This window comes from Bubalus kerabau, chromosome 3, assembly GCF_029407905.1.
Source record: "Bubalus kerabau isolate K-KA32 ecotype Philippines breed swamp buffalo chromosome 3, PCC_UOA_SB_1v2, whole genome shotgun sequence".
In the NCBI taxonomy this organism is placed as follows: Eukaryota; Metazoa; Chordata; class Mammalia; order Artiodactyla; family Bovidae; genus Bubalus; species Bubalus kerabau.
In genome coordinates, this window is record NC_073626.1 from 180,477,720 (window position 1) to 180,490,052 (window position 12,333).

Consider the following 12,333-nt stretch of genomic DNA (forward strand, 5'->3'; position numbering starts at 1 on the left):
GGAACTAGAAATCCTTCAGCTCCTACTCTAGAAAGCCCTTCCCTGAGGAGTTCCCTGGCAGTCCAGTGGTTAGGACTCCCAGTTTTCATTGCCGAGAGTGTGGGTTCAATTCCTGGTCAGGGAACTAAGCTGAGAGACACAGCCCTGTCTGCTCTGGGTGCTGGTTACGTGGGTGTATTCACTTTTTGAAGACTTATTGAATTGTGCATGATGAGCTGTTTATGTGATATTTCAATATGAAGATAACATTAAAACAAATAGGAGGGTCCAGAACTGGTCACTCCCTTCTCATTCCTCAGCTGTTATGAGATTTCCAGCTTCTGGACCACAGATGCTGCCAAAGTGTAAACGGCTCGAGAATCTCCCTCCAGAAACCTCTATGAGAGCTCCCAATTTCCTCATCATCTTCCCCTAGTATTTGGAAGGGCCAGAAACTTTAGAGGCAGCTGGTAAAGAATCTGCCTGCAACACGGGAGACCTGGGTTTGATTCCTGGGTTGGGAAGATCCCCTGGAGAAGGGAAAGGCTACCCACTCCAGTATTCTGGCCTGGAGAAACTTTAGGGCCCATAGGTTCCAAAATCCCAAAGATGTCCTTTGGGCAAGAAATAATATTCTCCCATGACACCTCTACAGAGTGAACGTCTGTACTTGGAGCTCACCTACCCCTCATAGAGAGGCTCACTACTTTTGGAAGCAGCTCCCACTCTAAAAAGCCCTTCCCTGGTTAATTTCCTGGTGGTCCAGTGGTTAGGACCCTGAGCTTTCACAGCTGAGGGTGCAGGTTCCCTCGCTGAGGGAACGAATATCCTATAAGCGCTGAGGCACAGCAGTCCCTGCTCTGAGCTTTAGGTGGCCTGCTGGAAACTCACCACTTCAGCTCTATCTTCTAAACCTTCTTCGGGTAATGCTAGCTAGTACTCACGTGAGACCAAAACAGGAAAAGGAAGCCTGTGTACTGTCTGACCTGACATATTTCCATATCAGTCTGTTTGCACTGGTCATTTCAAAACACAAAACCACTTCAAACACGACCACGCAGTAACCAAACTAGACCTCTGGTGATAAGGTAAAGTTCTTTTTCACAAAATAATCCCCTAATAAGTGAGACAGAATTACACATTGTTATTTTTGCAAATTCTAATGAAATGATTGATTCAGGGAAATGTCACGAAAGGCTGAAACCACTGCATGAAAGGTTGGTGACGATCTCCATGGTACACCTCACACCCACCCACTGCCTGACACCCGTTCACCCGTCTCCAGACCCGTTCAGTCATCCCCTGACGACTAATGGGCGATGAGACACGGGCTCCTGGACATGACGCTGTGCGAAGGTCACTGCGCCTCCCATGGACTGATTTTTGACTCCTTGCTCCCCAAAAGAAGTTGGAGTGAAATCTAATTAAGACTTTGGAGCACCTTGCAGCTTACAGGAAACATAGGCAATCGAGAAACAATTAAAATGATACCCCAAGGAGGCAAACGCATTCAGAATGCGGGACCGGGACTCCCCTGGTGGCTCAGTGGTTAAGACTTCGTGCTGCCAATGTAGGGTTACAGATTCAGTCCCTGGTTGGGGAACTAAGATCCCATATGTTCTGCAGTGAGGCCAAATAAATAAGTAAATGATGTGGGACATTCCACAGAACTGCTCTCTTCAACAAGTCAGTGGCATCTGAAAGGGAGGTTTTACTACGGAGGTGACATGGATGTACACATTTAACGAAACTCATCAACTTGTACACTTAAAATCTACTGCAAGCAAATTTTATCTCAGTTTTATAAGAGACTTAAGGGGTATGATAAGTGAATGAAAGGTATGAACCTTGCAGAGATTGTGAATCCAATAAACAAATTGCGGACATTTTTGACATTCGAGTCAGTTCTAATGAGGTGGATGAATCTGAAGTAAGTCAGAAAAAGAAACAAAAATATAGTGTATTAACGCATACATATGGAATTTAGAAAGATGGTAACAGCAATCCTATATGAAAGGCAGCAAAAGAGACTCAGATGTAAAGAACAGACTTTTGGACTCTGGGAGAAGGCAAGGGTGGGATGATTTGAGAGAATAGCACTGAAACATGTATATTACCACATGTAAAATAGATGAGCAGTACAAGTTCAATGCATGAAGCAGGGCACTCAAAGCCAGGGCTCTGAGACAACCCAGAGGGATGGGGTGGGGAGGGAGGTGGAGGGAGGTGGGAGGGGGGTTCAGGATGGGGAGACACATGTGTACCTGTGGCTGATCTTGTCAATGGACAGCAAAAACCACAATATTGTAAAGAAATTAGCCAGTGTTTCCAGCAGCATTTCCTCCTACATCCACTTCCTCTTGTCCTGACAGCTGAACCTGCAGCCAGATTCCTCCCTGAAGCTTTGAAGCTCCCACAGTGATCTTGCTGTTTCCCAACTCAAAACCACTCTGCATCTGTAGCTCCCCACCCAAATTTCTCAGTCAAATACTCTGGCTCCCTTCTTCCCAGGCTGTGTGACCTCGGGCAAGTGAGCTCACATCTCTGAGCCTCGGCTTCCATAACTATAAAGTGAGGCTAAGACCAGCATCTACCTAATAGAGTTGCTGTGAAAATCAGTTGAGATAACCAAGAAGGAACGCAGCATGATGCCTGCCTAGGTCCTGAATAAACGTTCCTTTTCACAATGTGGCCTCATCCTCCTTTCCTTCCTTACCTCCATCCACCTGCCCACTCACCCAGCTCAGGTCTCCCCTCTGTCTGGCTGGGGGAAGACTGCCACTGTCTGGGCCGGTCATGGTCCATGAATTCTGCTGATGGTAAGACCCCAGGCCGCCCCCTGCCCCAGGCCCACTCGGTGTCCCCTACTCAAGACTTACCCCCTGGGAGTGCAGGTACTCCACGGTCTTGCTGATGGTGTGCAGGACGAAGCTGGCCTCGCGTTCCGAGAAGAACTTCTGCCGCAGGATCTTGTCCAGCAGCTCCCCTCCCCGCATCAGCTCTGTCACCAGGTACACATGCTTGCCGTCATCGTACACCTGCCAGAAACTGCGCCATCAGGCCCCTCCCCTCGGCGCCAGGCCTGGGCTCCTCGGTCGCCCACTCGCCGGGCCAGGGAGGCAAGACCTGAGCCTTGGGCCTGGGTTCTGCTCTGTGTCTCATCACCCTGGCAGGGCTTTCACCTGGGCCCCTGAGCAGGATGCTGGCTCTGTCCTGAGGGCAAGAATGCTCTCAGAGAATGCCAGCATCACCCAGGGAGGGCACCTGATGCAGCCAGACTAGAGGCACCTCAGTGGACCTCCCATCCGTGAGCAGAGGAGGATCAGAAATCAAAGAAATGGCCACCCCGAGACCCATCCGAGAATCAAGGGCCTGTGTCCCCACCCCACCCTGAAGGACCTCCACTCACATCTTTCAGAGTGATGATGTTGGGGTGCTGCCCGTACCGCAGAAGAATTTCAATCTCTTCCGAGGGGTCTCGCTTGCTCTTGTCGATGACCTGAGGAAAGGGAGTGCACGTGGCGGTGTTGGGGGATCAGAGTCCCGACCTGCCACAGAGCCCCACACTACAGGGCGTGGAGTCTCAGCCGCACACCTTTCACCTGACCTGCCACAGAGCCCCATGCTGCAGGGCGTGGAGTCTCAGCCGCATGCCTTACACCTGACCTGCCACAAAGCCCCATGCTGCAGGGCGTGGAGTCTCAGCCGCACGCCTTTCACCTGACCTGCCACAGAGCCCCATGCTGCAGGGCATGGAGTCTCAGCCGCACACCTTTCACCCGACCTGCCACAGAGCCCCATGCTGCAGGGCGTGGAGTCTCAGCCGCACGCCTTACACCTGACCTGCCACAGAGCCCCATGCTGCAGGGCGTGGAGTCTCAGCCGCATACCTTTCACCCATCCACAGAGCTTCCAGCACTATCCCTCCCCGACCAGAGGGCCAGGGCTACATCACCCACCACCTCCACCCCAGCCGAGCAGCCTTGGCCTAGACAAGATCATGAGGTTCACCTTGACAGCATACTCCATGTTGGTGGCTTTGTGGACACAGCGCTTGCACTCAGAATAGGAGCCCACACCAATCGTCTCTTTTACCACGTAGCCATCGCTAAAAACCAGGTTCTTCCCATGTAATTGCTGCAAGAGACCAAGAGGTGGGACTGATTATGTGCTCTAGAATGGAAAGTCATCTCCCAGAGCCCCAGGCCTTGGGCCCCTGGAGGTGGCACTGGGCAAGAAGGAAGCCTGGTGCGCTGCAGTCATTGGGGGCACAAAGAATCGGACACCACTTAGTGACTGAACAACAACAGGAAGCCTGGGGTAGAAGGCCTCAGGCCAGAACCTGCCCCTCTCCGGGCCTGTTTTCTACACTACATGATGGGCACACTTGCTGGCTCCTGGGCGCCTGGCTGCAGTTTGTGGTCAGTGGGTGCTGGAGCAGGCGGGTAAGGAGCCATCACACACACGTGGAACAGCTGGAGGCTCTGAGAACCCAGGCAGGCCTGCGAGGGGCACGGGAGCCCTGAGCCAGGTCCCAGCTCTCCACTTCCTGTGGCTGTTGGCGGGTTGTTTCCCTTTTCTGGGAGACACAGCCCACCTTGTGGGAGGTCTCAAGGCTCTAAGACATTAACTGTATCAAATGCTTCGTGATGCTGAGTGTGTAGCAGGCACTATTCTGAGCCCTTTTCACCAGGTGACCACACAGCCCACACACGGCCCTGCTTCACATCTGCTGTCCTCACATCCAGTCCGGTTTAACACTTGTCTGGGACCAAGATATCCCGGTTGGATAATAAATCACATAAGTCACCCTAACTTTACACATAACTTTGTGTTATGTAACTCACATAATCCTTGAAACAACCCTCGGGGAAAGGTTCTATCCTCACCCCCATTTACAGATGAGGAAACTGAGGCACGAGGAAGTGTCCCTTCCACAATCCCTGACCTTGGAAGCTCTGACCCAGGCAGTGAGCTCCAAAGTCTCCATTCTTGCCTCTCAACTCTAAATTTCCCATGGAGTTCGGAGAGTAGGCAAGTGGGAGACAGTGGGAAGAGATCTGAGTGCCCGCCCAACCTGTCAGGGCCAGCCACCACCCAGTGCCACCAACCTGGGTGTGCCCCGGCCCTCCAACATTCTGGCTCTGTGTCAAGAAACTCATAACCTGGAGAAGGGAAGGGCTACCTACTCCAGTATTCTTGCCTGGAAGAGTCCATGGACAGAGCAGCCTGGCAGGCTACAGTCCATGGGGTCTCAGAGAGTCAGACAAGACTAAGCAACTGAACACACACGCACACGGGACTTATTAGGACCAAGCGTGTGTGAAAGGAAAGCAGATGGCGATTCTTGAAAAATTCAAATTTCAGAATATTTTTAAAATAAAGTTTCAAAGTACTAAAAAAAAAAAAAAAAAAAGAAACTCATAAGCATGCTGCCTTCCCTGTTTTACAAGTGGGGAAACTGAGGCTCAAGGAGGTTGAGGCGCAGTGGGCTCCCCGGTGGCAGCAGGGTCTGAACCCAAGTCTGTCCGAATTCAGTGCCTGTGTTCTCAACTCTTCCACCTCGTGGCTTCCAAGAAGAAAGGGACAGCTGAGAAGTTTCTCCCGCCCCTCACCTGTACCACCGCATGCAGGGGCGCCTGTGTGGCCCGAGGCTTGCCGTCGTCCTCCATTAGGCCGGTGGCCACGAAACTGAAGCCGCGGAACAGCTGATGGGCACCAGCACTGGGGGGGATGCCTGGGGAGTCTGCAGAGGCAGGAGGGGGGTGTGAACCAGAGGAGGCACCCTTGACCCGAGGTAGCCCAGAAAGCTGGCCGGGATGGGAGCCTGGGCAGGACCTCTCATCTCTGGCTTTAGCCCATCTGCCCATGTGTGTTCAGACCAGTCCAGCCCTGTCATGTAAGAAACAGCAAAAACCCTCACATCCACCACCCGCCCAGGCCAAGGCACTTTATCTCTTCCTGGAGGCCTCCTTGTGTCTGGTCTGCCCCTTTAGGTCCATCTTCTCTGCAGCAGCTAGATGGAGGGTTCCAATCACAAGTCTGTGCCCTGTCTGTACCCTTCCTCTGCCCTTGGGATAGCCCAGGCAATGAGATGCTTGTGATCTTAGCCTCCTTTCGCCCCACTCCACAGCTCAACCACGCCCAGCTTCTCAGATCCTTAGAGGAGACTCTAAGCCATTGTACGTGCTGTTCCTGCTAACTAGACAACCATTCCTTGTCCATCCTTTGAGGCTCAGCTCACACACTGTCCTCTGAGAAACCTGGCCTCACGCTGCTCCTCCAGCCCGTTGCCCCTGCTAAGCTGCACTTGCTGAGCTGCCCAGAGCTGACTTTGTGTCTCTCTCCCACTACAGCCTGAGCCATATGAAGGCAGGGCCTGGGTCTGTCTTGTGCACCATCGATCCCCGCATGGCTGGCACACTAAAGGGACCTGGTACATACTCATCAGATAAATGCAGATGGGACGGGCTGCTCAGAGAAGTGACAAGTTCCCCGACATCAGAGACGTACAAGCACCCCTCTGCTAAAACCTGTCCCTCTAGGAGGCCTTTCAGAACGCTCCTCCCCAGCATGTGGCCAAAACGTTAGGATTTACCAAGTTCCCTCTCAGAAGCCCCCTCCTCGGCTTCTATCTGCAATCCCATGGACTGAGTGGGTCTGCGGCTAAGTCCGTATTCCAGATGCGTCACCGAAGCCCAGATGTCAGAGCAGCCAAAGCTCATTCCCACGCTTGCCCCTGACCTCTGGGCATCGTCACCCCTGCTCTGCCAGACCGTCCACCTCGCGCATTTGCCAGGTCAGATTCTTCACCCCTGACGTGAGTGGGAGCCTGATGTGTCTGGTCTTTCCAGTGGGCTGAAGGTGCCCGGGGCCAAGGGTCCTGACTTTTCTATTGTGGCCCACTCACCCACTCACTCCCACCCCCTTGCCCAGGCACAAAGAAGCCCATAGAGCCCCGGAGTGGGACAGCCAGGCTGAATGAGACGGGGACAAAGAGTCAGAGACTCCCTGCCTGTCTGCCCACATACCTGGGCCTGCCTCAGCCCTCAGGGCCCCTGTGCCCCAAAGAGGCCCCTGACTCCCCACTTCCCTCCTGGGGAAGGGAAAGCCCAGGACAAAGTCAGACGAGGGACGCACCCTTGGGTGTGCGGGACGTGAACTCAGTGTCAAAGTAGAAGGTGTCATCGGGTTGCGCCACGGCCGGCTTGAAGGGTGGCTTGATCTCACGCCGGTACAGCTTCTGCAAGGTGGAGTGGGCGCCCTGGTTACCTTGGCACCCCACAGCCCACCAGCAGCCCCATGCAGGAGGAGGAGTTAATGGCCTGGACGGAGCACAGGCTATGCAGACAGGGCATAACTGCTCGCCCTCGGGAGGCCGGCCCGTGCCCCCAAGGCCACGCTGTCACCTCTGCTTCACCTCGGAGGCTCGAGTCAGCAGAGGCCCCCTCCCACCACAGCCGAAGCCCTGCCTGGGGCCCCAGGGTGGATAGACTCACTCACATTCCAGTCAATGGTGGAGTAGAAGACATGCCGCTTGATTTCCTCTGCCCCATCAGGGCCGGAGCCTGCAAGAGCCCAGATGAGGGGCCTGCCCCAGGGCCTTCTAACCCCAGACAGCCGCCCTGTCCTCCGAGTGGCCGCGCCTCACTGGGGTCTGGGACCAGAGGCTGGGCTCACGCCACCCCAAGTCCAGCCATCACCCCGAGGCCTACAGACCACTCAGCATTTTCTACTTTCTGGAGCCTCTTGATGATTGGACTCCCATGTACTGATGGGAGAAGGAGGGTCCAGAGAAGAGAAGCTAGACAACTTGTCCAAGGCCAAAGTCGGGACAGGTCAAACCTGTCCTGAGATTTGCAGGGGGTCCCCACCTCCCCCAGCTCCGCACCAACTTAGGCCTCATCTCTGCTGCTCTTAGGCCATCGCCCTTGTCAGCCACCAGACAGGCTCTCCCTCCTTTCAAGCCCAGACACCTGGATGGGACCTTACGAAGCTGGTCAAGGTCCAGGTGAACCCGGGAGCCAAGGAGCCAACACATACTGAGCAGCTACTACAGACACATTCATGTGACTTCATTTAATCCGCGAAGCTCGAGATCATTGTCCCTGGTGGACACAAGGACCTCGGGCTCTGGGGGGAGACGTCAACTGCTTTGGGTCACTCTGCTCACAAACAGCACTCATCCGACCACAGTATCTGTGGAGGGACCACCGCATGCCAGCAGTGGGGTCCCGAGCCCCTGGCGCCTGAACTCGTGCTCCTTCTCCTGAGCCAGCAGCCTTGACGGAGGAGCCGTGCCGGCCTCTGTCCTCATCCCCAGGGGGAGTGGAGATGACTCAGTTCCTGCTTTCCCCCAGACACAGGTCACCCCCCCGCCCCACACTCCACACACGGGGCCAGAACGCAGGGTGGCCGCCGGCATTGTCTGCCCACACAAAGGACAACGGCCCCTTTCAGCCCCAGATGTGGCCCCGTGGCCTAGGCCACAGCTGTACCCGCTCCCCTCCCCTGGGCTGGGGCCACTTACCGAGCCGGTTGGCAGGATTCCGCTTGAACAGGGCCCGCAGGAGGCTCTGGGCTTCCGTGCTTAGAAACTGGGGCATGCCCAGCTTTGCCCTGCAATGGCCCCGGGGTCTTGTCAGGGTTGAGCCCCGCCCCGGAGGCCCCGTCTCACCTCCCGCCTCTGTCCACATCTCATTTCCAGCTCAGTCCAGACAAGCCGTCCACTAACTTCCCTCCCAGAGACTCAGGATTCTCCACCCATAGGCCCTGTGGGTGAAAAGGGAGCCCTAGCAAAAGCATAGCACTCGAACCAGCGGAGTGTCTCGTTCTTGGAGAATCTGAGGATAGGTGTGGGGTGTTACTCTGGCCCCCAAACGAGGCCAAGAAGAGGAGACACCTGGAGGTGTCAGAGAGAGGCTGGAGCTTACTTCAGAATCAGAGTCATAGTCTCCTTCCGGTCCTTCCCCTGGAAGGGCAGGGAGCCCGTCAACATCTCAAACTGCAGGGAACAAGGGTCCGTTCAGGCTCTGCTCCCACCCCCCAGGCCCCCCACCTCCTCCCATCCGGGCCAGCCACTCAGCCCCCTGCCCAGAAGGTCCACCTGGATCAAAAACTGTGTGTATCCCTCCCCTCTCCGTCAATCAGACCACCAGGAGCAGAACTAGGGGCCTGAGATTGGGGAGAGGCCCAGTACAGGGCGGGGGGCACCCCAGGTGGGGCCAAGCCTGGAATCCTTCCAAGGAAGGAAACTGCAGCTCGGAGGAGTGTGAGGCCAGCTTAGCTATGAGAGGACAAGAGAAGAGCCTTAGAGACCAGAAACCACCCTCCCTTGCCCCCATGCCCCACAGATGGGGAAACTGAGGCCCAATGCCTGGACTGGTTGCTGGATGCTTTACTCCTGCCTGGGCACTCACCATCAACACCCCATAGGACCACCAGTCTGCACTGTGGGTATGGCCCTGGCGGTTGACGACCTCAGGGGCCATGTACTCCACTGTCCCGCAGAAGGAATAGGCTTTCTTCTCATGGTCGATGGCCTCCTTGCTCAAACCGAAGTCTGTGACAAGGAGCACAAGTGGACACACCTTCAGGACCCCCTGCCTTCCTCGCTGCCACCCCTGCACACCCATGCCCTCCTGCCCAGAGGCCTGAGGGCATCACCGCCATGGTACTCAGGAGGAAGCTGAGGCCCAGGGGGGTGAGATGGTCTGCTCAGCATTACACAGTGGGACCTGGGATTCAAACCCACGTCATGCCAGGCCTGGACTTTTGACCACTTCTAAGTGCCTGGCACAGCCTCTCAGGACAAGCGGATACCCTAGCACTCAGCCCAGGTCCATCTAGAGCCCATCCTGCCCTCCCCTGAAACCGGAGGGGCAGGTGCCCTCCACTCACCAGTGAGTTTGATGTGGCCTTCCTCATCCAGAAGGATGCTGCAATGGAGAGAAGAGTTCAGGGCCCCTCAGTCGTGGGCCTTTGGTGGGGTCAGGTGACGCCACGGGTCTGTAGGGGCTGGGCTCAGCCCAGGGAAGCTGGTCCACCAGGTCTGGCTGGTGAATGGGTGGGTGGCGCAGGGACTGGGGGTGCCGCACAGGTGTGTTGCCTACCTTTCTGCTAATTCTTGAAATGACTGTGTGAGGTAGGTACTCACATGGCCCCGTTTTAATGATGGGGAAGTTAAGGCCCAGGGAGGTTAAATAACTCCCTCAGTCAGAGAGTTAGGAGGTGGCAGAGATTAGATTTGAATTCAGGTCTGCCTGACTCTGGGCTTCCCTGGTGGCTCAGATGGTAAAGAATCTGCCTGCAATGCAGGAGACCCAGGTTCGATCCGTGGGTCAGGAACATCCCCTGGAAAAAGGAATGGCTACCTACTCCAGTGATCTTGCCTGGAGAATTCCACGGACGGAAGAATCTGATGGGCTATAGTCCAAGTGGTTGCAAAGAGTTGGACATGACTGAGTGACTTAACACTTTCACTTTTCACTTTCTGCCTTACTCCAAAGCCACATCCTACTCCACGTAAGCACCTGCCCCTGGCTCCCAAGTTACCACTTGAAGATATTTAGATGTTAAGGAAGATTCTACAGAGGGTCATATCAAGGAAGGACCTTTAATAGTGGCATCTCAGATGTCACACTGGATTAGCAAAAAAGGTAGGCAACGCCCAGGCACAGAGGTACCTGGTGCTTGGCGATGGCAGCCCTAGTGATGAGGCAGCCCCCAGGCGAGCCTACTGCCGCCACCACTTTGCTCCACCCGCCCATTCCTGGGGCAACCCAAGAGAGGGGCACTTTCTCAGGGGGAGTCACCCACCCCCTCAGACTGGCTCTGCTCTAGAAGAGGCCCCTGGGGCCTGCCTCTGCACACCCTAGGGAGCTGGGCAGAGCTGGACCTTCACTCACTTCTCAGGCTTCAGGTCTCTGTAAATGATGCCTAGACTGTGCAGGTGATCCAGGCCCAAAGCCAGCTCGGCCAGGTAAAACTTCACATCCTCCTCCGTGAACATAACCTGCAACGGGCGGGAGGGGCTTCAGCCGGGATCGCCCCTTTCTCAGGAGCTGGGGCACTGGGCACTCAGCAGCTTCCCCATCCCCCTCAGAGATTCTATACCCCCTTTTCTTTATGAAGGGGTTTGAAGAATAAAGTGACTAATATCCAAGTCGCTCATGGTAGCGTTGAAAGGCAAGTAGGGAAAGGCTGGAGACAGCCCAAGGGTCAAGCAGTAAACTAAACTGTCTCCTTCCCACATCATGGAGTGTCTGCCAGCCATGAGGGGTTCCCAGGTGGTTCAGTAATGAAGAGTCTGCCTGCCAAGCAGGAGACACGGGTTCAAGATCTGGGTCGGGAAGATCCCCTGGAGGAGGGCATGGCAACCCATTCCAGTATTCTTGCCTGGAAACTCCCATGGACAGAGGATGCTGGCAGGCTACAGTCCATGGGGTTGCAAAAGAGTCAGCCACGACTTGGCAACTGAACAACAATGCAGCCATAAACTAGAACAAGGATCCCTCCATACGATCTCCAAGGTATAAGTGCCAAGTTACTCCAAAACACACTGTCATGAAGAAAGCAAAGTACAGTATATGTAGAATGGTATTTTGTATGTAAGAAAGTAGGGGTCACGATTCAGATCATACATTGAATTGGTTTGTATTTTTTTCCCAAAGAAACATGGGAAATTTAGATAAGAAAAATGTTTACCTAGAGGAGGGAGTCGAGAGGGCTGGGGTGGGAGGAAGACTTCTCAATGGATATTTTTCTTCTCAGTCATGTATTATCTATTTGATCATTCAAACAGCATTTTAAACATTTAAAAACTTTGGTTCTCTTCTAAAATTTAATTTGTATTACTGGTCCCATTTTTATATCTGGCTCAAATTCTTACATGTGAGTTCAAAAGCCTTTTGGTTAACAGCACATAATCCTAAAAAATCCAGCTTTCTAGGTGGATTTGAGCTTCTCCGAATCCTCATAACCCTGCCCAGGGAAGCCCTGAAAAAAATGGAAGTGAAGGGGTTTCCCTGGTGGTCCAGTGGTTAAGAATCCACCTTGCGATGTTAGGGGCACGGATTTGATCCCTGGTCTGGGAAGATCCCACATGCCTTGGAGCAACTAAATCTGTGCACCGCAACTGCTAAGGCCAAGCTCTAGAGGCCACAAGCTACAACTCCTGAAGCCCATTCACCCCAGAGCCCATGCTCCACCATGAGAGAAGCCACCGCAATGAGAAACCCAAGCACTGCAATGAGTCACAGCCCCCACGTGCTGCAACTAGGGAAAGCCTGCATGCAGCAATGAAGACCCACCACAGCCAAAAAATAAATAAAAACTCTCAAATAAATAAATCTT

The 12,333-nt window shown here is 54.3% G+C and overlaps 1 protein-coding gene across 2 annotated transcripts in view; it reads right to left on the minus strand.

Moving 5' to 3' along the window:
- RPS6KA1 (ribosomal protein S6 kinase A1) overlaps positions 1–12,333 on the minus strand; it is a 37,943-nt gene that overhangs the window by 7,880 nt on the left and 17,730 nt on the right. For both annotated transcript variants that reach the window (XM_055574037.1, XM_055574036.1), the window contains 11 exons: positions 10,887–10,993; positions 9,880–9,917; positions 9,399–9,541; positions 8,913–8,983; positions 8,510–8,598; positions 7,483–7,547; positions 7,120–7,222; positions 5,595–5,725; positions 3,991–4,116; positions 3,389–3,478; positions 2,859–3,017 (listed from right to left, as the gene is read on the minus strand). In XM_055574037.1, coding sequence (XP_055430012.1) covers positions 2,859–3,017; positions 3,389–3,478; positions 3,991–4,116; positions 5,595–5,725; positions 7,120–7,222; positions 7,483–7,547; positions 8,510–8,598; positions 8,913–8,983; positions 9,399–9,541; positions 9,880–9,917; positions 10,887–10,993 — 1,122 coding nt within the window. The remainder of the gene's footprint in view (positions 1–2,858; positions 3,018–3,388; positions 3,479–3,990; positions 4,117–5,594; positions 5,726–7,119; positions 7,223–7,482; positions 7,548–8,509; positions 8,599–8,912; positions 8,984–9,398; positions 9,542–9,879; positions 9,918–10,886; positions 10,994–12,333) is intronic.